At 53.5% G+C, this 26694-nt stretch overlaps 3 protein-coding genes across 11 annotated transcripts in view; 1 reads left to right on the top strand and 2 right to left on the bottom strand.

Moving 5' to 3' along the window:
- Window positions 1-4333: 4333 nt before the first annotated feature.
- Window positions 4334-17444, bottom strand: Mob3a (MOB kinase activator 3A). 3 transcript variants are annotated; one of them, XM_050123293.1, is made up of 5 exons: window positions 17200-17444; window positions 12692-12894; window positions 9518-10010; window positions 7026-7228; window positions 4334-6177 (listed from the first exon to the last, which is right to left on the bottom strand). In XM_050123293.1, the coding sequence occupies exons 3-5, from the start codon at window positions 9936-9938 to the stop codon at window positions 6148-6150; spliced, it is 654 nt and encodes a 217-aa protein (XP_049979250.1). In that variant the 5' UTR covers window positions 9939-10010; window positions 12692-12894; window positions 17200-17444; the 3' UTR covers window positions 4334-6147. The 3 variants fall into 3 exon arrangements, with proteins under 3 accessions (XP_049979250.1, XP_049979252.1, XP_049979249.1); XM_050123295.1 differs by having other exon boundaries at window positions 12794-12894; XM_050123292.1 differs by lacking the exon at window positions 12692-12894 and having other exon boundaries at window positions 17200-17443.
- A 374-nt stretch (window positions 17445-17818) lies between these two features.
- Window positions 17819-22099, top strand: Izumo4 (IZUMO family member 4). 5 transcript variants are annotated; one of them, XM_050123296.1, is made up of 9 exons: window positions 17819-18154; window positions 18247-18327; window positions 18410-18481; window positions 18943-18969; window positions 19064-19139; window positions 19221-19268; window positions 19363-19377; window positions 19622-19639; window positions 20222-21578. In XM_050123296.1, exons 1-9 carry the CDS (start codon window positions 17911-17913, stop codon window positions 20307-20309), a joined length of 669 nt encoding a protein of 222 aa, XP_049979253.1. In that variant the 5' UTR covers window positions 17819-17910; the 3' UTR covers window positions 20310-21578. The 5 variants fall into 5 exon arrangements, 1 of the variants encoding a protein (XP_049979253.1); XR_007588887.1 differs by lacking the exon at window positions 20222-21578 and adding exons at window positions 21593-21672; window positions 21854-22099 and having other exon boundaries at window positions 17820-18154; window positions 19064-19268; window positions 19363-19838; XR_007588886.1 differs by lacking the exon at window positions 20222-21578 and adding an exon at window positions 21593-22099 and having other exon boundaries at window positions 17820-18154; window positions 19064-19268; window positions 19363-19838.
- Window positions 22100-22233: 134 nt separating this feature from the next.
- The window catches only part of Ap3d1 (adaptor related protein complex 3 subunit delta 1), a 33841-nt gene continuing 29380 nt past the window's right edge, over window positions 22234-26694 (bottom strand). For 2 of the 3 annotated variants that reach the window (XM_050123273.1, XM_050123274.1), the window contains 8 exons: window positions 26345-26476; window positions 26088-26135; window positions 25227-25416; window positions 24854-24942; window positions 24612-24697; window positions 24159-24280; window positions 23910-23989; window positions 22234-23306 (listed from right to left, as the gene is read on the bottom strand). In XM_050123273.1, the coding sequence (XP_049979230.1) occupies window positions 23211-23306; window positions 23910-23989; window positions 24159-24280; window positions 24612-24697; window positions 24854-24942; window positions 25227-25416; window positions 26088-26135; window positions 26345-26476 (843 nt within the window). In that variant the 3' untranslated portion in view covers window positions 22234-23210. Of the gene's footprint in view, window positions 23307-23909; window positions 23990-24158; window positions 24281-24611; window positions 24698-24853; window positions 25022-25226; window positions 25417-26087; window positions 26136-26344; window positions 26477-26694 lie in introns of those variants that run through there. The other variant, XM_050123275.1, reaches the window with a different exon arrangement.

The raw sequence follows: 26694 nt of genomic DNA, 5'->3' as shown, positions 1-26694 counted from the left end.
TTAATTTTTATTATTTTTATTTATGATCATGTGTGTCTTTTTTAAAGATAGATTTATTTATTTATTTAGTGTACAGTGCCTGTCTGCGTGTACACCTACACACCAGAGGCAGGCGAATCTCTGTGAGTTCGAGGCCATCCTGGTCTACAAGAGCTAGTTCCGGGACAGACAGAGAAACCCTGTCTCAAAAAATAAATAAACAACGCCGGGTGGTGGTGGCGCACGCCTTTAATCCCAGCACTTGGGAGGCAGAGGCAGGCGGATCTCTGTGAGTTCGAGACCAGCCTGGTCTACAAGAGCTAGTTCCAGGACAGGCTCCAAAACCACAGAGAAACCCTGTCTCGAAAAACCAAATAAATAAATAAATAAATAAATAAACAAATAAACAAAAATTGATCAGTGTGCTTTGCCTGCATGTGTATCTGTGCAATACATGTTTACCTGGTGTCTACAGGGCAGGGGAGGGCCCCAGAGCTACAGGTGGCAGTGAGCTGCCATGTGGGTTCTGGTGTCCTGGGTCAGACACAGGTTTTAGCCAATGGAAAGTGTCTAAGAGCCAACAGGTAACCACACTCTAGCTGTTGTCTGTGTCTAGACCCCAGTGTAGCCCGGAGCACAAACCACATCCTGGGGTGACATGCTTCAGTTAGCAACAACAGTTAGCCAGAAGCGGAACTGCAGAAGTCCAAACGCCAGAACGCACGGTCCGTGTACTAGAGGTGCTCCCAGACTGTGGACTTGGATGGATTCCGTCTTTCCATTCTGGCAGGTGGCGGCTGTGCTGAATTCTACGGCTTGAATGGCACGTCCCCCTCTACGTACGGTCTGGGGCCATGTGCATACAAAATGCTAGATGTCAAGGAATGAGCTCTGGAGCTCAAGAGATGGCTCAACAGTTAAGAGTCCTCTCTGTGCAGGTGGCCGGGACAGAACAAAGGGCACCCACTCTCCTTGTAAGAATGGTTGGAAGAACTTCCTTTGGGTGGTCTGTTTCTATTAAGCCTCTCACGGCTGGCTCCTTCATAGACCAGGCTGGCTTCAAACTCACAGACATCCACCTGCCTCTGCCTCTTGAGTGCTGGGATTAAAAGCGTGTGACACCACCTCCCAGCATAAGAATTATTTTCTAGAAAGTTAATGTCGAGCCCCCCACTTCCTCTACGATGAACAGATGTGTGGTGGAGAGCTAGGAAGATCAGAGGAGCACAGAGCAGTGTTGGTGGGAAGGCTGCACCCCGCCCTGGAGTTTGTGCAGACACAGACTCTGCCTCTGATGCTGCCTGGCTCTGGGCAACTTCAAAGACCCACAGTCTGGACTGGAATCCTTGAAGGACTACACTGCTGAGCCAGGCCAGGATGAAGCCTGAAGCCTGAGCTCAGTGTGGACATATGGGTCCAGTCCTGTCCTTTGCTGCTGCCTGCTGCCTTGGTTTTGCCCTCGGGCTTCGTGGCCTCAGGAGCCTTCTGTTCTCTTTGTTGTTTGTTTTTTTACTTTTGTTTTTTTTCTAGACAGGGTTTCTCTGTAAAGCCTGGGTTATCCTGGAACTTACTCTGTAGACCAGGCTGGCCTCGAACTCAGAGATCTGTCTGCCTCCAGAGTGCTGGGGTTAAAGGTGTGTGCCACCACTACCCGGTTCAAGGGGGCCTTCTGGATATAAGAGGCATGTCTAGCCAGCCAAGGCCATGCTGAAGCAGCCACTGAAGCCTATGAGTAGATCCTGAGACAGCCAGGGGCCATGCTGACTTCCATGGCAGTATTAACACTCACTAAAGCTGTGTAGATATCCATGGGTCCTCCTGAGTTGGCCCTGCCCCTTGATGGCATGGCATGGGTGCAGGGATGACGTGTTGTCCCTGTGGGCCTCTCCATAGTTGATGGCTTCTAGTGGGGTGGTGGCGGGTGGGTGCAGGAGGAGAAACACACACCTACCTTTCCTTGGCCACTAAGAGTCTGACCATGATCCAATGTGTATATGGACAACACAAAGTGGCCTTTTTCCATTGTGTGTGTGTGTATGTATGTATGTGTGTATATGTGTCTATGTATGTGTATATGTGTGCATGTTTGTGTATGTGTGTATATGTGTGTGTTTGTGTATGTGCATGTATGTATGCGTATATGTGTCTATGTTTGTGTGTATGCATATGTGTATATGTGTGTATGTTTGTGTTTGTTTATGCAGGTGTATGTGTGTATATGTGTGTATGTTTGTGTTTGTTTATGCAGGTGTATGTGTGTATATGTGTGTATGTTTATGTTTGTATGTGTGAGTATGTATGTTTATGTGTGTATGTGTGTATATATATGTGTGTGTATATGTGTGTATGTGTATGTGTGTGTATGCATGTATATGTGCATGTTTATGTGTGTATATGTGTGTTTATGTGTGTGGTGGAGAGAGATCACAGGTGAGAGTGAGGAGTAAGGACCTGGGTGCATGATGTGAAAGTCCCAAGTAATCCAGAAGAAAAGTAGACAAGGTCACCTGACATGTTCTCAGATGTAGGGACCTCCAGAACACACTGCTCATTAGCATGCCCCAGACGCAGAAGGCACGCACGCATGCACGCACGCACGCAAGCACACATGCACACACTCACACACAGCACAGGGTCCACTCCCAGAGGTTCCTGGAGGTGGCAGAGCCATCCATGGAGAGGGGAAGTGGGATGGTGGGAGCTGAGGAAGGGAGGGAGCGAGTCAGATGGGACAGAGTGTCAGTGAGAGGAGACAGAAAGTTCTGGAGACGGATGGTAGAAACACTGCGCAGGGCTCTATTTCACCTTCTTAGTGATCCATCTCATCTGCAGCCCTTCAGGGGGACAGGGAACTCATGGTGGATTACAGGAACCGGCGAGCCTTGGACACAGGGCTGAGTCTCCGGAGAAGCAGAGGGCCTAGCACAGCAGGACGCCTCTGGGGATCTGGGCCAGCTGTCCCTGCCACAGTGTCACTGGGACCTGACTACACACAGACGTTCAAGATAACCTAAAGGACGCCGTGTGGGGTCTGAGGAGGGAATGGAGATGACCAAGCCTGATTCTGTGTCTTCAGATAGGCAAGCAGGTGGGAAGACTGACGTTGGTGTTGGGGTCAGTGTCCATGTGAAGGTCCCAGGGTGAACAGGGCAGTGGTCAAAGAAGTATCTAGGAACATAGGGCCATGTGTCTAGGGTAGTCATTAGGCCAACAGAAGAGCCCCCTAACACATCTGTACTGGATAGACAATGCGTGCCCCTGAGAGCAGGTCAGGCGTGCCCTGCCACGGCCTGGGTATTATTCCAGAGGAGTGTGGAGGAACGCCGAAGACATGGTGCTCAGCGACAAAAACAGAAGAAAAGGTCACACAGTACAGGACGCCACGACAGGCAATGCTCCAAATGAAGATCTACAAAACCTGGGACCTCGGGAGAAGCAGCATGCCTTGGGAAGCCTTACTGAGTTTTGAAGCAGGAGGAAGCTGAGGAACATTCCAGGCCTCACGTGGCTCCAACAGCCTCCCTCTGCCTTAGTCCGCAGCGCCATCTATGGATGAGAAGAGGTACTGCGCCAACGCCTAGAGGGCGGCCCAGGCTTCCTGCAACCCACACCCAAGATGCCTCCAGCAGGGCACACAGTGCAAGCCTGCCAATCCACCACTTTGGAGGGCACAGAGGAGGAGGGTCGTCATGAAATGGAAGTTAGGAATCTTGTTTCAGACCACCGGCATCTACAACCATAATACACGGAATGAGACTCAGAGGGTTGTCAAAACTGCATGCCTTCCACAGGAGTGGGAGGCCGGGCAGCTGTACTTTGGAGCCTGAAGCAGGCGATCTGTAAGTTAAAGGTCAGCCTGGTCTACAGAGGGCATTCCAGGACAGCCAGGGCTACAGAGAAACCCTGTCTCAAAACCACCAAAAAAAAACCCCCACGGAATACAAAAAAACCCCACGGAATACAAAAAACCCCAGAGGGGTGGATCCCCAGTGAGGGGGTGGGGGCGTGGTAAGGGTGGAGCCCCACCTAGAAGGAACACACACACACATACACACACACACCCCACTCTGCTCTGTGAGGATCCGGGGATCATGATGGGGTAGGAAAGAAAGACTCCAGAGCTGTCCTGACTCCACAGCGCAGCAGCACACAACACATCATGGACAGTCATACAGTAGGAAAACCCCCATCTCAAAAGAAAACACAAAATTGCAGCTACACATTGTGACCCTACTTTGTGCAGATTCTGGACCCTGGGCTCCCTGGGCCCTTTAGGGTCTAACAAGCAGTTACCAAAGCTCATCACCAGTCCCTCTTTCAGGGTGGGAGTGGACACAAACAGCAGCCAGCTGTCCAGAGTGTCAAGATGACCGCTTTATTCTTAGGCTTGAATTGAGGTGGGATGGATAAGGCAGTATGGACCCCTCCCTGGGCTGGTGTGTGGGCTGCTGGGATTTGGCACAGTGGCCCAGCCTTGCAGGTGGGAGATACATTCCGTCAAGCCTTGAGGGCTGGTCCTTGGGTCCTTCCAGGGCTGCAGCATCAGGCTTTGAAGGGCTCAGGCATTGACTTCTTGCTAACTGTGCTCATTTGGTTCAGTGACAGCCTCCCAGATTTGGGAAAATAACCAGAATTCCCTGGGGCCTTCACAGTGTACAGGTCTCAAGGGAAAGGCCAGAGGGTCAAAGACTGGTGCTGCGGACAGTCACACCCTGCTATGTCCTCCACGGCATGGTAGAGAGGAGTCAGTGGGAGTTTGGTCCTGTGGCCCCTAGGGTCACAACAGGCTGCCACTGAAGGAATGCCCCTGTTGCGACCCCCTAGGAATGCTGACCTCAGCAGATGCTGAAATAATGTGAAAATTCATTCCTGGATTCTGGTTGGACTGGGCACTGCACCCAAGAGGGCAGCCACTAGAAACAGGCTAAACTTTTTCTCTAAGATCTCCAGAAGGGCATGTCTTGAATCCCAGTGCTGGGGAGGCAGAGGTAGGTAGATCTGGGAGTTTGAAGCCAGTCTGTGCTACATGAGTCCCAGGTCTGCCAGGGATAGTCTGAGATCCTGTCTTAAAAACTGAAACAAAACACAGACATTTCTGAATGGTCTGGGTGTTGTGTCTGACATCCTTTTTAATCTGCACACTTGGGATGTAGAATATGACCGAAGCTGGGATGACAAATGCTACCACACCTGGCTTTCACATGGGGGTTGAGGTCACACCTTTCTTTTTTGTTCGTTTTTTTTTTTTTTTTTGAAACAGGGTTTCTCTGTATACTATCCCTGGCTGTCCTGGAACTAGCTCTCTAGGCCAGGTTGGTCTCAACTCAAAGAGACCCACCTGCCTCTGCCTCCCAAGTGCTGGGATTAAACGTGTGCATCACCACCGCCCAGCTTCCTTTAAAGTTTGTTTTTTTGGGGGGCGGGGGATCTTAAATACAATCTTGTTATGAGACCCTGAAGGCCTGATTCTCAGTGTGGAGGCCAGAGGGGCCTTGAATTTGTAGCACTCCTCCTACATCTGCCTCCAGAGTTCCGAGACCTCTGCATGCAGCACCTGTACCCTCCTGGTCCTGCAAAGGCACCTCAGAACACTCCATACTGGGAATCCTGCCTGGGGGTGGGGGGTTGGAGAGGGCGCCATTCAGAAGGGCCAGGCAGAATGAGTGGAAAGTTCTGGCAATGCGTGATGTCCAGAAGTACAAGCAGAGGGCAGAGCTGGGCAGTGGAGGACATGGCTCATTATTACATCTTTAGATGTGTGGCCGCTGGGCATCCATGTGCTCACCACACAGAGTGTGGCTCTGCAGAGGAGACCGGATGCCACCTTCCTTCCAGGCTAGGAAGAAGGGGACAGAGCTGTGGCCACACATACTAAGGCCATGGGGCAAGGCTGGACAGGCATGGAGACGGGACAGGGGGGTAGTTGGCAATGGCTCCGGATCCTGCCTCCTGCCAGAGGCTGTGGCACAGACACGGTGTGAGCCTGGTGGCTGAGAGGATGCAGTATTATAGATTTCAAGTCCAGCACAGGTCGGAGATGGAGGGAGGAGCCAGAGTCCTTCTGGTCCTCTGATAGCGGCATTTGAGGTGACGCTCCTGAGACCCAGGCTGAACAAAGCTGACAGGGGCGCCCAAGCTGTCTTCCTGAGTCCTGGTGGCCAGGGGGCCTCAGTGGCACATCCGTGAGGTCATCTCCTTCTGTGGGGACAGCAGGTGTCAGAGGCACACGCCGGGGACAGAGAGGAGCAAGGCTTCACACAAAAAAATCATGCAAGAACCTGGACAGTGTGTGGGGTGGGGACTGCTCCCTACGGTGGACAGAGGATCTGTGCCTCTGATTTGGGGGCACGTGGACATGGGCTGTGATTTAAGTCACTTGACGCCTGGCATGTGGGCCAGGACCAATACAACTTAATAAAAAGTTGGCAGCAGGAAGAGGACAAGCCTCCATGTGGAAGCTCCAGGAGCTGTGGGGACACCTGTCACCCCGGCATCCAGTAGATGGAGGCAGGAGGATCGGAGCTCAGGGCTAGCTGAGGCTACATGAGCTTCTGTCTGAAAACAAACAACTACAGAAGCAGGCTGTGGGGCTGAGAACGGCTGTGGGACAAAGGAGCTGGCTGCCCACCCTGACAACTGGAGTGAGCCCAGGTACCACAGGACGGAGGAAGAAAACGGACCCCAGCTTGTCCTGGGGGCCTCTACATGCATGTCATGGCAGCCACGTGTGCACATGGAAACACATGAGTGAACAAACAAAACCCCCCGAAACCAATCAATCAGCACGCCTCAGACTCTCACAGGTGGGAGCACAGGTCATGGGGAGATGCTGCACGGAAATTCCATAGATGTTCGGGGCGTTGCAGGCAGGAGCCTCCCCACCTGTGGTCTGTTCTACATCCCATGTGAGCCATGGTGGATGGGATGACTACACGGCAACCTCCCTAGAGTGGGGAACTAGGAAACTGGGGGCTCTTTGTTCTGAGGCAGGCACATGGGGCAGACTGCCAGGAGACCTCTGCTGTGGACCCCACCCCTGAGCTCACCAGGGGCTCCAGCTCCTTGGGGTCGATGAGGTTGAACTCGGTGACGAAGTAGTAGAAGTGTTTGTAGCATGTGTTGACGTGTGCCTCGGAGCCCATCTGCGCTATGCGGTCGAAGTGGTGGATGTACACGTGCACAAACACACGGAACAGCCGCGACAGGATCTTGCGCACTGCCTGCAGGAAGTTCTTAGGGAATGGTGTGCCTGGAGGTGGGTGGAGGAACCAGGAAGGAGACCACTCAGGACCAGCTGGCCTGGGACCTCGGTCCAGGTGGCCACAGAGGTGAGCATGGTGGAGGCTCAAAGATGTCAAGGTGCATGCTTGAGGTCACACAGCAAATGTTCCCATCCCAGGGACCAACTTCCTGCCAAGCTAAGAGTCAGCTTCCGTGGGCAATTGTCTGCCCAGCTTCCGTGGGCAGACAATTGCCCAGCCTGGGGAGCCTTCTCTGTGATGAGAGCCCTGGTCCACTCTGACCACCTTGCTCTGCCCTTTTCAAAGCCCCAGGAAATTTCTTCAGGCCCAGCAGCTGCTAGGTTGCCACAGCCTCACCCCCCCCTGAGGACATGGCTCACACAGCACATGAATGCATGACTTTATGAGTGTCCCAGGATGAGCAGAGCCAGCAGGTGTCCCTACTAGAGCTATAGAGCAGGCGGGCAAAGAGTGAAGACACGGGCGGTGCCGCAGCTCTTAGCCCTTCAGACCTGGGTTCAGTAATGAGGCTCCATGGATGACTATATCCTGGTCCCCAAAGTCTGGAGCAGGTCCCTCCAGGAACGGAAGGGAGGCTATAGGTGAGGACCTTCAGTTGGGATCATCTTGGAGCATCTGGGGCTCAAGTGTGACCACAGAGTCCTCAGAGAGAGGCGGGAAGGTTGAGAGATGCTGCCAGCTCTGAGGAGGGAGGAAGGGGCCTAGAGCCAAGGGATCGAGGCCGTGTGGGCCATGTGCTCCCACAGACGTGGGCAGGGACTTGCCCTGCCACGCCCAGACTATAGGTGGTCCAAGGGCCGAGACAGGGCCATGAAGTGACTGCACTTTCGCTGGGCTTTGGTCCATTATTTTTCTACTGCTGCTGTTATCTTGGGAGTCTGAGTTGCCTCTAACTGGACACACCAGATTCAAGGACGACCCTTGAACTCCTGAGCCTCTGGCCTCCTGTGGGAACAATGGGTCAGCACCTCCACTGTGGCCAGCATGTGGTTTAAGTCACAGCACTGGGAGACACGCTCAGCAAGGGAGAGGCTAGGGCCTCTGAGGCCACCACGCCCCAGCCCTCTTATTAACCACACACTCCAGATGGATGGAGGGCAGGATGATCTGTGGAGTTTGAAGCCAGCCAGTGCTACACAGTAAGACCATATCTCAAAATAAATAAAGAAAAAATAAATTAAAACCCACAATGATCGATAAAACATGAATAAAAAGCCAGGTGTGGCACAGCTGTCACCTCAGGATTAGGAAATCTGAGGTAGGAATCAAAGGTCAGCCTCAGCTACATCCTAAGTTCAAGACCAACTTAGGCAACAGAAGCTCTTGTGTCCAGTTGGTGAAATCCTGAGGCCTGAGTGGGCACCCCAGATGTGTATGGAAACGAGGACCGTGGCAACATGAACTTGAGCCTGACTGAGAAGGTACACTGCAGCTAACCCTGTCTTCTAGCCAAACTGGTGAATGGCAGGCCACCGAGAGATGCTGTTTCTAAGGAGGTAGATTGTTTCTCTGATGACACCCAAGGGGGCCTTTGGCCTCCCAGTGCGCATGTACCCGAACATCTGCATGTACCCACAAACGCATGACCATGCACACACACTCCAGAAAAACCATGAGGCACTGCACTTGTGGGGCGCGAATTGGGGCAGAGGCAGGAGGATCTCTCTGAGTTTGAAGCTAGCCAGGACTACACAGTGAGTTCTAGGACAGCCAGGGCTCCACAGTGAGACCCTGTCTCTAGAAACCAAAAGTAAACAAATAAAAATCATCACACAAGCTGGGCGGTGGTGGCGCACACCTTTGATCCCAGCACTCAGGAGGCAGAGGCGGGCAGATCTCTGTGAGTCTGAGGCCAGCCTGGTCTACAGAGCTAGTTCCAGGACAGGCCCCAAAGCTACAGAGAAACCCTGTCTCAAAAGACCAAAAAAAAAAAAAAAAATCATCATCATCATCATGATGCAGACCTGGAGAGATGGCCCAGTGGTTAAAGGCATGAGCAGAGGAGCCCAGACCAGTTCCCAACAGCCCAAGGAGCTCAGAAGCACCTGGAACTCCAGCCCAGGGGGCCGAAAGCCTGTGCTGACCTCCATGGACCCCAGCATGTGGTGTGGTGCACATAGACACGCACACGAAATTGTAGTATTCACACGCAAACTGCAAGCCAGCTGAGCCTGTCTGGCCCTTTCTGCTCAGTGCTGCGCTCACAGCAGACAGGGGCCCTGGCGTGGCTGGGCCCCTCATGGGTGTGAGCAGACAGGGGTGCAGCCTCGACTCACCGACATTGGTGGGGAAGATGTCCTCGTTGTTGATCTGCACCTCAATCCAGTCCATAAGCAGGTCCATGTAGCGGGGCGCGGAGAGCGCCGTGGGCTTCCGGAAGCGCTGCTCATCCTGCCAGCGGTACTCATACTTGGGGCCCCCGGACATAACCGGGCACGATTGCTCGGTGCAGCCATCGCTGATGGTGCCGTAGATGAGGTTGACACGGTTGAAGAAGTCCACCACATGCACAGCCACCCAGTCGTTGAGGTCCTCACCTAGTGGCAGCTGCACCGCCAGCCGCAGGTCTAGTCCAGCGTTCAGCGATGCCTGCGCACGCTTGTGGAGCTCAAAGCGCTGTGTTCCGGGCTCGAACTTGCGCTTGGGCCGGAACGTTTTGTCCTTGTTGAACACTTGCTTCAGAAATGGGTTGGCCATCTTGGTGGCACTTGTGTCTCAGAAGGCGCAGCAGAGACCACGGAGGGAGGGATGCTGTGGTCACCCAGAGGTCTGAAACAGAAGAGGATGGTATTAGGACTAGGCACCAGCTGGCACTGCCATCCCGGGAAGCCGAGATAGGACTTGGAAACTGTGTAAGCAATTATATACTTCTGAAATGTTTGCTCTAAGAAACAAAGGCTGTGCTTGCAGACTTTCGGCAGGGAACAGTTTCCCCAAAAGGGGCAGGTTCCTTGGGAACAAATGGTCACATGACACAAAACAATGCCCTCAGAGGCACCTGTGCCCCCCCCCCCCCCAGGTTAGACACTGCTCTGACTCTTCTTCAGGAAGCACGTGGGCGCGCTGGAAGTGACAGTGACATCTGGTCCTCAGAGTCCCAGGATGTGACCTGTAAGGAAGAGCCTCAACATAAGGTCACTCAGGATTAGCTGAGCAGCCAAGGACCAAATCTTTACTTCCATGTTTTGGGACGGACCTAGGACTTCACACAAGTCAGGAGGTTTTTTCTCAGCTTGCACCAGGGGGGACCTACTACACTCTGCTCCCTGAGACCGGCCAGGTAATACCGGAGAGATAATTGGGGTGCAGTCATGAAATGAAACAAAGACACTGCGGAACTGGAAAAACAGTTGCAGACAAAAGGGGAAGCTGTGGGGGTGGGGGAGTGACATGTGGTGTGGGCTGCCCCACCCAAGACAGGCAGCCCTACCTAACTCACAGTTAATAACTTGTGTGTTTTTTTTGGAGACAGGGTCTCATGTAGCCCAGGCTGGCCTCTTTGAGCTTCTGCTTGCTGAGTGCTAGGATGCCAGGTTCATCAACCCTCAGTGCACAGAACTGAAGTCACACCCACACACAGGACCAACAGCCGGGGCCTACAGATGTACAGAGACATGGAGCCTGGAGGACCACTGAACCATGCACAGGAGGACCAGACAGACAGGGCCACAGTGAGGGACCCCACGACACAAATGTCCTCATTAGGCCGAGTTAGAGGCAGGAGTGAACTTGTGGGGGCCGGGAAGGGACATCATAGTTCACAGGAGATGGAATCTTCCGGAATTAGAGGTGGTAGCTGTACAACTTAGCTTGTACTTAATCCTGCCTCTTTTTTTTTGGTTTTTCGAGACAGGGTTTCTCTGTGGCTTTGGAACCTGTCCTGGAACTAGCTCTGTAGACCAGGCTGGTCTCAAACTCACAGAGATCCGCCTGCCTCTGCCTCCTGAGTGCTGGGATTAAAGGCATGTGCCACCATCGCTTGGCTGCCTTTTATGTCTTAATGAGACACAGGGCACACAAATTAGGATGTCAACACAACTGCTCTGGACCCCAGAAAGGAAGAAACCGAGGTTAGTTCTCAGAACTATCACACTACGTCAACGCCCTCACTCAGCACCTGCCTTCAGAGGAGAGTAGCTACGGAGAAAGGGAGACAATAAGAGGTTATAACCTAGGGCGGTGGTTCATGCCCATCGTCCCAGGACATAGGAGGTGGAGGCAGGAGAATCAGGAATTTGAAATCACCCTATGCTAGTTTCAGGCCTGGGCTACATGAGACCCTGACATAAGACACAAAACAAGGGCTTCTTCCCATGGTGGCACACATCTTTCCCATGGTGGCACACATCTTTTCCATGGTGGCACACATCTTTGACCCCAGCATTCTGGGGCAAAGGTAGGTTGATCTCTGTGAATCCTAAGCCAGCCTGGTCTACATAATGAGTTTTAGGCCAGCCAAGGAAACATAATGAATTTGGGGTCAGCCTATTCTACATAGTGATACCAGCTCAAAAATCAATCAATAGAAACAAGTAAAGGTTGACAGGGGATCCAATGGTGAGCCCGCATGGGAGTCACCGGGACACTGCTCAGGTCAGCAGTGCCCTGCAGGCAGGAGACTGGACACCAGATGGGTTCAAGCTTCCTCACAGCATCTGTCCCCAGCGTCCCCACCCCACCTCAGCGTCGGCACTTGCTGGTTCACACCTGACTAGGCACTGTGCACTTCACAGCCTTCTGAGGAAATGCCACCTCCATGCCAGACAGCTCCCCTGAGGCTCTTCTGCCTCAGTGCCCACTGGGCCAGTGCTTCTCTGTGGGACATCATGGCACACGCAGGGTGCAGAGAAGCATCCTTGGTGCCTCACCCACTGCACACAGGGTCCCCTGGAGGCAGCAACGCCCTGCCCAGCCTACGGGAGGACTGTGGCAGACAGTGACAGTGGGATGTGCAGCGGAGCACACACATACTTCAGGAATCTACTGACGCAGGCTCCAGGCTGGGTCTCTGCCCTCCTAGCTCAGGCCCCCCTCTCTCAGGTAGGCGCAGCCTGGGGCTGGGGGTTGACCCTGAAATCTCCATCCTCCTGCTCAGCTCACACCGGCATGCCAATTTGCTGTGACCTTTCCCTATACTTTCTGAGTGTATACTGCAGTCCCACAGGACTGTTCTAGACGCTGAAGGCAGAAGGTCTTTGTAGCCCCACCACATATATGTCTATGTCCTTCTGAGACAGCGTTTCGCTGCAGCTATCCAGCCTGAAAGCCTGTCCTGGAACTCGCTCTGTAGACCAGGCTGGCCTCGAACTCAGAGATCCACCTGCCTCTGCCTCCTGAGTGCTGGGATTAAAGGCGTGCGCCACCACTGCCAGCTCTGTGTTTTCTTAAAATTTCTTTTTTTCAAGGGAGGAGCAAATATTTTCTAGAAAATCTGGTGATGGATAGAGTACCTGTCAAGATGAACTGCTTTCTGTTGGAAACACACTTCCTCCAGCACAGAGACCTAGGCTGGCCACAGCCCGTCACACTCCTCCCCGCACAGTCCCAGGTACCATCTAGGCGTCTCCTCTCTGGTCCTCTTAGTGGACTTCCAACACCTGCTCAGAACTGGATGTCAGCACCCCAGGGTCCTCTTCTCTAGGCTGTCCCACTGCTGAAGAAGACATGACAGAACCTTCTAGAAGGACATGAGGTAGATAAAGCTGCTCTCCTACCCCAGCACCCACAGGCTCCTCTTCCTCCCTTTCTGAAAACAAGAAAACAGTGTGCTAGGCAACAAGGCTCTGACCCCTCCCAGGCCAGGGTGCAGGGCTCAGGAGCTCAGGGTCACCCACTTCCTTCCGGAGGTTTCCACATCCTGCCACTGCCTTGGGGACAGGGCCTGAGGCAGTCCCATGTGCTTGCTCAGTGTGTAGCCCAGAATCTGAGAACAAAGCAGTGTCTCAAGGCCACCTCCACATAGAAGGTCATTTCAGAGCAGGAGCGTGGCTCAGTGGGCAGTGCCTGAGTCTCAGGGTTCAAACTCAGTAGCCCAGCAAAGACAAAATGAGACAGACATAAGGCCTCTGTACACAGCCTTGGGTTTGCATTCTGCTCACTACGGCACTATTCCCAAACCTCATCGTGATGGAACCAGAGAGCCAGCAGCTGGCGGCAGAGCGCATGCCCTCCTAACTGCTGGGCCATCCCTTCTGTCTCCAAACAATTCCTTTTTTCTTTCTTTTTCTTCTCCCTTTTTTTAAAAGACAAGGTCTCATGTAGCCCAGGCTGGACTCAGACTCACTGTGTAGCCAAAGGTGCACAGACTCCTCCTGCTTGAACAGGCTTTGAAGTCAGGCATTCTTGGAAAGCTACATCTATTTCCAACTGCTGGGGATTCCCGGGAACTTCTCTCGGTGAAACCCCCATTTGCAAGTGGGACACTGGCTATAGAGATGCCCCCAGGAACGTTCAGAGTATGAAGGTCATGCAGGAAAGCTACATGTGAGTTGGGCCATCCCACCTAGCAAAAATCACGAGGCTACAAGCTGGGGATTTGAACTGGCATCATGTCTCACGCAGCTGGCCTTGAACCTGACCTTCCTGCCTTTTCCTAGGCTGCTAGGCTTGCCCCACCATGCTTGGGTTTTGAAGTGGCTGCCTGCCTCTGCCTCCCGAGTGCTGGGGAAGTGGCAGTTTGAGAGGCTTCCTGAGAAAAGAGTAACAGGGTAACTTGGGTTTCAACATGGAGCTGGAGAGAAAAAATAAAGCAGGGGCCAGTGAGCTGGCTCTGTGCCCGGAGGCACTTGCCACAGTCTGAGAAACTGAGCTCCACAGGAACCCAAATGGTAGAAGAAGAGACCAGACTCCTCCCTCACTAGATAGATAGATAGATATAGATAGATAGATAGATAGATAGATAGATGAGATAGATGATAGATAGATAAGATAGATGATAGACAGATAAGACAGACAGACTGATAGATAGATAGACACACAGACAGATGCAAATTTCTTTAAGGTGCATACAGAAGATCCCTTGCCATTGCTGTACTAGAGGAGAGAGCCATGATTAAACTCCAAGTGCCTCAGACCTCAGAGCTGGGAGCCTGGAGCAGAGCTGGCAGGACACCAGGCTCTTTGCCCCAGTGAGGCAACACAAAAAGCAACAGCTGACCCCAGATTGAGCCCTAAGGACAGCTGCCAACTTGGGTCATAAAGAGGTCACTGTGAAACCAAACCCACCTCACACTCAGTCAGTTGTGCCATGAACCTAACACTCTACTGTGATGGCAGCACTCAAGAAGCTGAGGCAGGAGGATTGGAGTGAGGGTCAGCCTGGTCCACAGAGTGAGTTCATGGCAGTCATAGTAATTTAGCGAGACAATGCTCTAATTACAGTGAACTTTATCATGCCTGCGGTCTAGTGTGCAGCTTTTGTTCCTAGCTACACAGGAGATTGAGGCAGGAGGATCGCCTGGACTGAGAGTTCTGGTCCAAGCCGAATGACGCAGCAGGATGTGACAGTTTCTTTAAAAACAGTAATTACATGCCAGCTGCTGGTTGGCACACCTTCAATCCCAGCACTTGGGAGGCAGAGGCAGGCCAATTTCTGAGTTCAAGGCCAGCCTGGGCTACACAGGGCTACAGCCTGGGCTACACAGGGAGACTGTCTCAACCCATCCCCCAAAGAAGAGATTTATCACACATTTGCCTTTAGAATAAATGTCATGGAAACCTCTAGAACTCTATGAGATGAAATGTAGAATAACATTCAGAAGCCGGGCGGTGGTGGCGCACGCCTTTAATCCCAGCACTCGGGAGGCAGAGGCAGGCGGATCTCTGTGAGTTCGAGACCAGCCTGGTCTACAAGAGCTAGTTCCAGGACAGGCTCCAAAGCCACAGAGAAACCCTGTCTCGAAAAAAAAAAAAGTAAAAAGCAGCAGAGATGGCTCTGAGCTAACAAGCCCTTACTGCGCTTGCAGAGGGCTGCGGTTCAGTTCCAGGCACTCACGTGGCAGCTCAACCTGCCTGTGACCCAAATTCCAGCAGAAGGGACCACTCTGACTTCCTGGAGCGCCTGAAGGCAGATGCTGTACACACGTGCTCACAAACACACTGTTCGCACAAGTATATCTCCTAGGTCAAAAGGCGTGTCACCCACAGAGCCCGAAGCTCACGACACCAGGACAGCCACGTGGCGCCCTGCGGTGTTGTCAAACTAGTGTCATTCTGACGCGACATCTAACTGGGGTCTCTGCCGATTCCACGACCCTGGTCCCAGGCAAAGGATTCAAGTCGTTTGTTTCAGTTTCACACCGTCCTAACAGCGAAACATTACTTCTACTTTGGGGCCATGCTTATCTTTTCCCCCCAATAATGGGAATGAACCCAGGCCCTTGCATATTCTAAACTAATATTTTGCTGCTGACCACGCCCCCAACCCCCTCACTGGAAATTCTAGGCGGGGCTCCACCCTGACCACGTCCCCAGCCCCTCACTGGGGACTCTAGGCGGGGTTCCTCCTGACCACGCCCCCAGCCCCTCACTGGGGACTCTAGGCGGGGCTCCTCCTGACCATACCCCAGTTTTTTGAGAGTGTTTCTCTGTGTAGCCCCAGCTGTTGTAGACCAGGCTAGCCTCCAACTCAGAAATCCCCGCCTCTGCCTCCAGAAAGCCAGGATTAAAGTGTGCACCCCTGCCCTAGTTCCTTTTGCCTTTTTTTTTTTTTTTTTTTTTTTTTTTTTTTTTTTTCAAGACAGGGTTTCTCTGTGGCTTTGGAGCCTGTCCTGGCACTAGCTCTGTAGACCAGGCTGGTCTCGAACTCACAAAGATCCGCCTGCCTCTGCCTCCCGAGTGCTGGGATTAAAGGCGTGTGCCACTCCTTTTGCTTTTTGAAAGGACGTGTCATTAAGTTACCCAGGCTGTCCTTGGGGCTCCATCCCTCAGGGATGCCTAGGAACAGGGCTACCAGCAGCCTCTAAGAGTTTATGACCTCCAGGAAAGACTGGAGATGGTATGGAAGGAACCTGAGACCGGGTGAGGAAGGTAGTGTCCCAGGGTCCCCATCCTCTGTTTACCCGAGTTCCCCGACTTTGCATAATGGTAGCAAATTGGAAACCAAAATTTACAAGGATCCAGGTGAGCTCTGGAAGACGTAAAAAGGACCTTTGCCACACCTCACACTATACCAACCCTTTACTGTGACTGTAGGCCTAGGGAAGGACGGAGGTGGGGGGGGGGGTCGAGAGAGAGAAGGAAAAGGCATTGGTACGCACTTTTAATCCCAGTATTCAGAAAGCAGAGGCAGGCAGATCTCTGAGTTCCAGAACAGCACGGGCTGAATAGTGAGACCCTGTTTCAAAAAAAAGAGGAAACTGCCATCGAAGTTAACTTCCTGTGATGTTTTCTAAACTCCCTTGTTCCCGTCCACTCTTCTTTCTTTCCTTTCCTTTCCTTTCCTTTCCTTTCCTTTCCTTTCCTTTCCTTTCCTTTCCTTTTCTTTCTTTCTTCTTTCTTTTCCTTGAGACGGGGTTTTTCTGTGTAGTAGCTGTCCTGGAACTAGCTTGTCCACCCTTTTCAATGGCTTTTTTGGGGGGGGGGCGGCGTTGGGGGATGGTAGTGGGGATGGTACCCAAAGTTTTATAGACACAAGTCAAATACTTCACCCCTGAGCAAAAGAGCCTCAGGCCTTCAATGAATTTTTAGTCAGAAACGTGATCGGTTTAAAGAAATGAGTCAGGCGGGGGCTGAGAAGGATCCGATCAATTATCTGAAGGCCAGCCCCTGCTGAGACTTCAAATATTAAAAATGGGGTTGTAACCCATGACGCTCACTTTGCCCATCCTGATGGGCAGCGTCCTCCTTTTGACAGGCAGGTCCCCACTCTGGACCCCTCTGAGTCAGGGCTTTGGTCACTGGACGTTGTCATCCTGAGGGATGGGGTCCCGCCGCCCGCCTGCGCCCTCCGAGGACCCACCTGGCCGCCTTAGGACCACCGCGGTCTGGAGCCGACTCCCGCCTCGCTGTGCCGGGCCGCGCGAGCAGAGGGACACGCCCGCGGAGGGACACGCCGCGCGCCCCGCCCTGGCCGCGCCCGCGGGCCGGATTTACTTCCCTTAAAGGGACGGAGCCCGGATGGAGGCGTGGCGGCGGTGCTCCCGAGGAGCCCCGTAATGAAGGGCGGCACTCAGCGCTGCTAATTGGCTGGGATACTGCGGGGGGCTGATCTCGTCAGCTCAAGCTCAGGAACTGGCGCCAGGCCGTGGCGCATGCGTGAGATGCTGCAGGAGAGGCGGAGCCAATTGGGGGCGGAACTTGGAGGCTGACTGGCATCACTACTTGCCAATTGTAACGGGGGCGTGGCCAGTCTTAGGGAAGAGCCAGACCTGAGACCTGGGTCTCGCTGGGACGGGGCGGACAGGCAGGGGGCGGAGCCACCTGCCGCGCGACCAGGCCTGTGAGCGGAACTGGGTCTGGAGCGTGAGTCGCACTGGGACGGGGCCAGGCAAGGGAGGAGCCATTCTTCGGACACGCCCCGCCTCATGGGCGGAGCCATGCCGGAGGCAGGGCCAGACGGCGCTTCCGGGGTCGAGAGCGCGCGCCGTTGGTTGGTGCGGCGTGACGGGGCGTGGCGCGGGCGGCGCCGTTGGTTGGGGCGCGGCTGGAGGGCGCGGCGCTGGTGTCGCCGATGGATGGGCACGACCGGCCCGGCCAGTTCATGGCGTTGCTGCTGTGCCTGGGCATGACAGCGGCGCTGGCCCTGGGCTGCCTGCACTGCGACCCCAATTTCTCGAATAAGTTCTCCTTCTACCGCCACCACGTGAACCTCAAGTCCTGGTGGGTTGGTGACATCCCCGTGTCGGGAGTGCTGCTCACCGAGTGGAGCCAGAACACGATGAAGGAACTACACCTGGCCATCCCCGCCGAGATCAGTGAGCGGCGGAGCCCATCCCAGGGTCAGGAGAAGAGCAACAGGGACCCCGGACAGGGCAGCTCATCTGCTTCCTCTCCCTCCCGCCCTCAGCCCGGGAGAAGCTGGATCAAGTGGCAGGAGCCGTGTACCAGAGGATGGACCAGCTGTACCAGGGCAAGATGTACTTCCCAGGTAAAGAAGGGAAACTGAGGCAGGGCCGGTGCGGATCACCAGACACCTGAGCTTGACCACTCTGCTGTGACTCCCACATCAGGGTATTTCCCCAATGAGCTGCGGGCCATCTTTCGGGAGCAAGTGCGCCTCATCCAGAACGCCATCATAGAGAGTGAGCAGTGGGCTCCACGGAGGGGACAGTGCTCCTGGCCACAGGCACTAAAGGGCTGGGGGTGCTGGAAACAGGATTCAGGAGGGAGTAGCTCTGCAGGAGACCCTTTTGCAGGAGTGGTCACCAGCACACCCATCACCCCTCACATCTACCATATAGTCTCCTGGTAGCACCTGGAGCAGAAATCATCCTTCCCGTAGGTTAGCTCCATCTTGCGCTGAGGTCCTCATAGAGGACCTCTTCCCATTTCCATGAAACACAAGGCGAATACCTGTAATCGCAGCATTTGGAATGAGGGAATGAGGCAAGAGGATTGCCACAAGTTCCAAGTCAGCTTGGGCTATCTTCTTCATGCCTGGCTAGCCTGGGCTACAGAAACAGAAGTGGGGCTGAGGGACAGGTCTTGAGCTCTGGGCTTTGTCAGAAGGCACTGTCCTGTTGTCGCCCCCCCCCCCCCCCAGGCCGCATCGACTGTCAGCGTCACTGTGGTAAGTGAACCATGGTCCAGACTGAGGGCCACAGTGGCAGGTGCCCAGGCTTGGGGGCCCAGGGGAGCCTGTGGCTGCCTCTCCTGTATTCCAGGCATCTTCCAGTATGAGACCATCTCCTGCGTCAACTGCACAGACTCACGTGTTGTCTGCTTTGGTTACTACTGCAAGTATGCCTTAGCCACCTATCCCACAGCCCTGGGGTCCTGGGCTTTGGGAATACCCCACCAGCAAGCCTTGTGTTCCCCCAGGTCATCAACACAGTGGCAGTCAGCTGTGCAGGGTCTTCTGAGTTACATGTGAGCTGGGGTTTATTGGGCATCAGAACTCAAGAGAGGGGGACATAAAGGGAGGCCACTTGGTTCCCTGACTCCAAACAAATTGTCATTGTAGAAATACCTGGCACAAGTAAGTTCCTGTTCAAATCCATCTCCAGTTTTATCCAAGACAGTGTGTGTATGTATGTACCTTATGGTGAGATTTTGAAGCTTGCATAGACCCAGGAGGACTTTGCCCCCTCCCCCTTGAGGGTTTCTAAGCTCATCTGGCGGAAGGGGGCAGACCATCCTGGCTGAAGGGTCTTCATGAAGTCTAGGGTTACCAAGTTGATGGCGAACCCGGAGGGTCTAATCGCTGCCCTGTTCTATTTTAGTCAGGATACAAGCACGAGGTAAGACAGGCCTTCCACAGGGGAGGGATAAGTGCAGGGATGGGGGTGAAGTCTTTGGGTCAGTGAGAGTGGGAGGGCATTCTGGGCGCACACTGGATGAATATAATCATACCATCATACCACCCTGTGTGACCACTGCATGAACTGTGCTGTCCTTCTCTATGGCCTCGCCTTGGATGTGCAGAACCACCCCAGCCTTGTGAGTGACCCAAGGAATAAGGCAACAAAGAAGCAGGTGGCCTGGGGGGAGAAAGAACTCCAAAATCAAGTGACCTCTTTGCCACAGATCCTCGCATATCCTACTAAGGCCATCATTGTGGGTGTTGGGGAGGGTGGGTAACCCCAACACTCTTTAGGCCTTAAGAACAGGCAGGAAGCAAACCAAAACAAAAAGACAGGGGCTGGATTTAGTAGTGCATACCTATTAATCCCAGCCTTCTAGGAAGCCTCTGAGACAGGAGATCTCAAGTAGAGGGTCAACTTGAACTATATTAATGGGTCATGAAGAGAGGCCTGGGAAGGGAGGCAGGAGGGAATAAACAGACAAATGGGCTCAGGGCACCTCTTCCTCCTCCCCTGAAGCCTTTCACCAAGCATAAGGTGTCTGGAAGTGCAGCACTTGTTGAACCTGACTTTGGAAAACGCCTCTGAGTGTCTGACCCAGCATTGATGGCGCTGCTCAGCCCCAGTATTAGCGGGGGCCAAGACTCAGCTACACTGTTGCCTGTTCCTCTAGGAGAGGCCAGCTGCTACCTGCCTCTGGTCACCCCATGGAGCCCAGGCTGGGCCGGGGCTGGGGAAGCAGGGAGATGGGCTTGTGTATAGATGGTGGGACCCCTGGGCAGGGCCCCCAGAGATATTTTGATTAAAGTGTCCTGACATTTCTCATGATGAACAATTCTTTTCTGCCAGATCTGGCTGGGTATTTGATGTAGCTGGAGGCATGGGCTTTTCTTGAACACGTGTGGGTGTGGAGGATCTACTCACAGGGAGGGAGGGATCCAACAACTTGGCTGGCATCTGCAGCATCTTCCTCAGGATCCAGGGACTCTGATTTATTCCAGTCCTTTTGAGTTCTTATGGGCTGATTTGCAGAGGGGCTGTTCTGTTCTTGTTGACGCAGGAGCATGCCACATAGCAGAAGCCCTTATTACATTCTCCCTGCCTCCATTTCCTTATTGCTGCGATGACAGGTGTGCAACCTGGCTTGTATTAATGGAGCCCAGTCCTGCCCCTCCACTGCTTTGAGATTAAAGTCTGTCTGTAGCCCAGGCTCACCTTGACCTATTACCTCAGCCTCAGGGTGGGATGCACAGTGGGGTGAAAGCTGGGCCAGATTACTGTCTGGGATTTCATCTTGGAAGACCTAGGTCAGAAGAGACAGGTGGGCCACACTCCTCAGAGCACCTGGCAGCAGGTGACCAGAGCCCAGCTGGCTGTCTCGGCTGAGAAATGGCTGAGTAGGGCTGGCTGTCTGGGCTGGGAGATGACTGATGCAGGAGACTCAGGGACTTCTGCTTCTACCTGGTTTCCTTGTTGTCTTCAGTCTCCTGGCCCCAGTGATAGGCGCACACCTCTCTGTACATCCCTACAGTTTTTGCTCCTAGGAGCAGCTGCAGGTTAGCCGGGAGGCTGCATTTTACAAGAAATACCAAGTGGTAGCATCTAAAGTCCGTCCTTCCTCCTAAGGGACCAGGACACAGAGCAGGGACACTGGATGTTTTGTTGGGAGCTCAAGCCGCACTCTTGCCAGTCACCAACCACAAGCAGTGGTCACTCTGTACACTTAGCGACTGCTGACCATATCGCTTCTGGGTCCTGGGCAGGGTTGGCAGGATGCTTAGAACAGCAGAGTGCTGTGCCTCAGAGGCCTGGGTTTGGAATTTAAGCTGTTGACAGGGCTCAGAGTCTGCTGGATGACAAAGCTGACTTCTTTGCTTGTCCCCACACAAGGTGGCAGTGAGCAGCTGAGATGGACCAAATGTTTTTTAAAACCCAAGATCCTGTTTCCACATCACAACCTCATGAGTTTGGTAAGAAAGGGGCCTTGGGGACTGGCAATGTGGCTATCAGTCAAGAGTCCTGGTTGACTTGTAGAGGCCCTGGCATTTCAGTGTGGGATAGCATGCGACCCACCTGGAGCTGCAGTGCCAGGAAACAGGATGTGCACATGCTACATAGATGCCTAATTTTTGTGTTTTTGTTTTGAGGCAGGGTTTTTCTGTGTAGCCCTGGCTGTCTAGGAACTCACTCTGTAGACCAGGCTGACCTTGAATTCACAGAGATCAAATGCTGAGATTAAAGGTCCGTGCCACCACTGCCTGGTTACATAATTTTAAATTCTTTTTTTAAAAAAAGGAGAAATGGCAAGATGGTTCAGTGCACAGTAGCATTTGCTGCACATGCCTAAGGGCCAGAGTCTGAATCCCAGCGCTGTGTGAGTGGAGAGTGATGGGCAGACAACACTGTCTTCCACAAAAATGTGGGTGAGAGCTCCCACGGGTGGAGGTTAAGGGAACTCATCTGAGCTCCAGGAGCCTGAATGGCACACTGGGGACTGCTCTCGGGTACTGTGAGGACAAAACACACAAACGTGTTTTGCGACTCTTTATTGGGTCATAGCGACACCGATCATCAGCAGCGTGATATCTCTCTTCACATGGGAATGTCGGCAGCAAATCAATCATGGAACATCATAGAGCTGGAGGGTCACTGGGGTCGGTAACAGAGTACTCTACATGCTAAAGTGACAGCAGTCCTCAAAGGAACAGCCAGAATGTCTGTAGACCACCACCACCAATAAGGAAGGCTCAGCTTGTGCCCAGCCACCCAGCTATAGGGAGTGTCCAGGCTGGGGTCCCTCACCTTGCCCAGAATGGCTGGGTAAGCACCGAATGCTCCCAGGACGCACACTCTCTCCACAGCTGTGGCACAGCGCAGACAAACCCGTGATGTGTAGTGACAAACTGAGGGGCATGGATTGCACTCATCCACTGACCACCTCCTCAATAGAATCCCACCAGATTCTATTGAACAGAAGAAAATCAAAGGGCTGTCCCTGCTGTCAGCAGCTGAGCTGACCCACAAGCACACTTCATCCATCTGGCCACACAGACACTAGCATGAAATGTGGTAATAGCTGGCCTGCTCACCTCTCCACAGACACCACCAGTCAGGATATTTGGGGACAGCAGCAGCTGGAAGGGTTCCTCCAGAGGCAGCATGGGGGCAGAAGAGTGTGGACACATCAGTCCCACTGTTTGCTGGAAACCCGGAGGCCCACCAGCTTGGAGTCCCCACAGCCATCTTCAAGAACGGGGAGTGGAGCTGGGAGCCCCTTGCTGGCTAGGGTTGGAATTGGAATGGCCTTTCTTGCCAAAGGAGTGTGGGTCAGAATAAAAAAAAGGATAATAAAATAAGTTGATGCAACATAGGACCTCAGAGTCACACAGTGGAGGCCGGTGGCATTAAATTAATGCTGGGTGTGGGGACAGTACACATGACAAAGGAGAGGAGAGGCAAGACCCATCACATCTGTCTGTTGTCTGTCGGGCATCCTGGACTCTGTCACTCAGCACTGGGCCAGCGTGGTCTTCATCTCTTCCAGCAGGCTGCTGAGCAGCGTGGCATCACTGCATTTCCCATCTACCGACACGGAGCTCTCACCCTAGGGGACAGCATATGCATATACTACCCATGCTGGAGGTGGTCCAGGGCTGAAAATGCCAACCCTTCCTCCCCTCATCCGGGACCTAGGCCTCACTTTAGTTTTTTTTTCTTTTTTTGAGACAGGATTTCTCTATAGCTTTGGAGCCTGTCCTAGAACTAGCTCTTGTGGACCAGGTTGGCCTCGAACTCACAGAGATCCACCTGCCTCTGCCTCCTGAGTGCTGGGATTAGAGGTGTGCACCACCGTCCAGCATTCACTTTAGTTTTTTGAAGTTATGTAGCCACAACTGGCCTGGAACTCAGGAACTCTGCCTCCAGACTGCATGGATGGCAGGTGGACAGTACACTGCTCACCAGTCACGGGCCTAAGACCTTGCTGAGCCTTTCCTTCCTCTTGCCCTGTGCTCACCAGGTGGGGGCCTGGTCCAACAGTAGGTTTTAGCACAGCAGGGAGAGGGATTGGTGTAACTGTGGGGGTGGATATAGTTGGGGGGGGTGTGCTGGTCTAACTGGTCTAAGCAGCCCTGGACAGTGAGGCTCAGCCTCTCCCTGAAGACTGCCCTGGTTGGCCACAGAGCAGCAGGTGCTACCACAACCTCACCTTCTTCACCAGCAGGCAGACATGGTGGCCCTGGATGGAGCGGCTGTACATGGAGGCACAGGAGTCTACTCGCTCCACAACTGCAACAGAAGGAAGAATCAGGCCCTCTCCAGGGCTATAAATTCCATGCTGGGATGGCACTTGAGGGCTGCAGGCCAAGGCCCTGAGCAGGAAGGGACTGACTGGAGTGCAGGGTTGGCTTCTGCAACACTTGTGGGATGAAACCGATATCACTGTGATATTGTTTACCAGAAAAATGGTGGTGGAAACAGATCTTTGCCAGGAGGTTCTGGAAAGACATACTAATGCCATCGACTTTGATAGAGTTCATGTTCAGGTCTCCTGATTCCAGCAACTTGGCAAAGGCATCGCTGTGGGAAGACAGAATGGAGGGTGATGGCAGGGCCTGGTTATTAGACCTGTCACCCCAGCAATGGGAATATCGAGGCAGGAGAACTGCTTCAAGTTCCAAGACAGCCTGGGCTATGTGACACCATCAGAAGCTGGCACACAGGGCAGTCGTCTGGGGACAGAGAGGCCTCTGCAATGCTATGGGGCCCAGGAGAAACAAGCACCCAGGACAGCAGCAGGCTGTATCAGGAGTCGAAGGTGACTCATATTACCTCACACCGAGCTGTTACCCCCGCCCCTATGCCCTCCCTGCCCTGGAAGGTGTTTCTGGAAGGGTGGAGGCACACATACCTGTAGCAGGGTGTGGTGATCAGGTAGGAGCTACAACTGAAGTGCAGCCGGAAGTCTAATTTCTCATGGGTGGCCCCTTCGTCGTCCTGTGAGAAGAGAAGCCGCAGCTGTGGGATGGCTCCAGACATGCACTCCCTTTCCTGGGATGCCTGACATCCACTGGGGCAGGGCAAAGGAGCCAAAGCCCAGAGTAGAGTGGACTCCTCAGCACTGACCATGGTTCCTGGGGCCCCAGGGAATACCTTGGCAATGAAGGACAGCGTGCCTTTGAGCTTCTGGGCCATGACGATGCTCTGAATGGTGAACACAAACTGGGCCTCATTGGAGACGCCTGATGGGAGACAAGGCACTCAGTGGGGCCCAGGGTCTGAGTCAGCACTGGCTCTAGAGCATCATAGCTGGCAAGGATTCTGCAGAGTCACAGAAACAATGGGCTGCTGCTGCTGGCCCCAGATCCCAGCCTTGTCCCAGGGAAAGCCCAGCAAGCGGCTTGGGGCCTGTGGCTTTGGCTGTCGCCAGGAGCTCTAGTTAAATTCCTTGTACAGGAGCCCAGGTAACAAGAGCATAAAGAGCAGAGCTGGCTTTGTGAATCCTAGGGTCAATGGGTGGGCTCACCAGGGGGCAGCTGGAAAGGAACAGGCACACCATCATGCACTGAGGAGCCCTCCGGCCGGGCCATCTTGGTGTTGAGCGAGTCCAGCACGTTGAGCTCCATGTTCTTCAGGAAGCTGTTGCTCTGGTTCTCCAGGATGACCGACACGGTCACTTGGCTGTCCTTCTGTAGGCTGGCTTGGATGTCGTATGTCTGCATGAGCAAGGGCAAGGTCAAGCACCAGGGACCCGCTGAGGGGGAATAAGCTCCCAGTGAAGATGAAGGACAGTGACTCTTAAGTGAAAGCTGCCTGTGGCCCCCCAAGGACCCCACCCTCAGACTAAGCTCTTCATGAAGCTACACCCCAGCCCTTGTCTTTTTGAGTCTTGCAATGTAATCCTGGTTGATCTTGCAATTCTCCTGCCTCTGCCCTAATGTGTGTGTTGCCATGGCCACTCTTTTTTTTTTCATTTATTTAATTTTTAATATTTATTTATTATGTATACAATATTCTGTCTGTATGCCTGAAGGCCAGAAGAGGGCGCCAGACCTCTTTACAGGTGGTTGTGAGGCACCATGTGGTTGCTGGGAATTGAACTCAGGACCTTTGGAAGAGCAGGCAATGCTCTTAACCACTGAGCCATCTCTCCAGCCCGCCATGGCCACTCTTTGTTCTGTTAGCAACGCTGTCCTCAGGTGACTTGGCCACACTGGGCTCTCCAGCTGTGGTTGGGCTGTTGGCCATGGTGGGCCTACACTGGTGGCAATGCCTAGGCCACTTGAGCTTCTAGTCTGATTGCTGCTGCCAGCCCTGCAAGGCTTCGTGTGGTGGGTTGCTCCCCCAGCAATGACCCCCTTCCCTGCAGCAGCCCAGTGTCACTTACCACTTTAATGTAGGAATTCTCAGCCAGAAGGCAGTAGCTGGACATGGGCTGGGGAAGAAGAGATGACATCAGCTGCGGTGACAGGGGCCTGGCCGTTCGCGGGTATCTCAAGATAGGGACACGTCCATAAAGACCAAGAGCCCCCAGACGATGCTGGTCACGGCTCCCACCACAGCACAGCTTCCAGAGACTCTGGGACCTCTCCAAATGGAACCCAGGTTTTAAGGTTGAGTTGGCAGGGTGGCAGGCATGCTCACCGGGATGGGCTCCTCCTCCTCTGCTGCACCATTCTCCAGCGGCGCTGCCTGCTTCCTCTTGGCTTTCTTTTTGTCTCGTGGCCTCTCCTCCTTCTCCTTCCTGTGTTTCTTCTTCTTGTGCCGGGATGATTTCTAAAGCAGAGTCTGGGCTCAGGCCCCTTGTCTCCAGCAAGAGGGAGCCTGTCGTCATTCTCTCCCTTCATATCACATGAGAGATGGGACAGCAAAGCCAGGAATCCTACAGGTCACTGGGGTTGGAGGCCAGGCTTGGCAGACACTAGAACCTTGTGACTGATAGATTAGTGGCAGGTGTCACTCAGAACGTGGGGAATGCACAGTATAGATCAGAA

This window comes from Alexandromys fortis, unplaced genomic scaffold, assembly GCF_014885135.2.
Source record: "Alexandromys fortis isolate MF-2015 unplaced genomic scaffold, M_Fortis_MF-2015_v1.1 scaffold_221, whole genome shotgun sequence".
NCBI lineage: Eukaryota > Metazoa > Chordata > Mammalia > Rodentia > Cricetidae > Alexandromys > Alexandromys fortis.
This window is presented reverse-complemented; position numbering and strand designations above follow the sequence as displayed.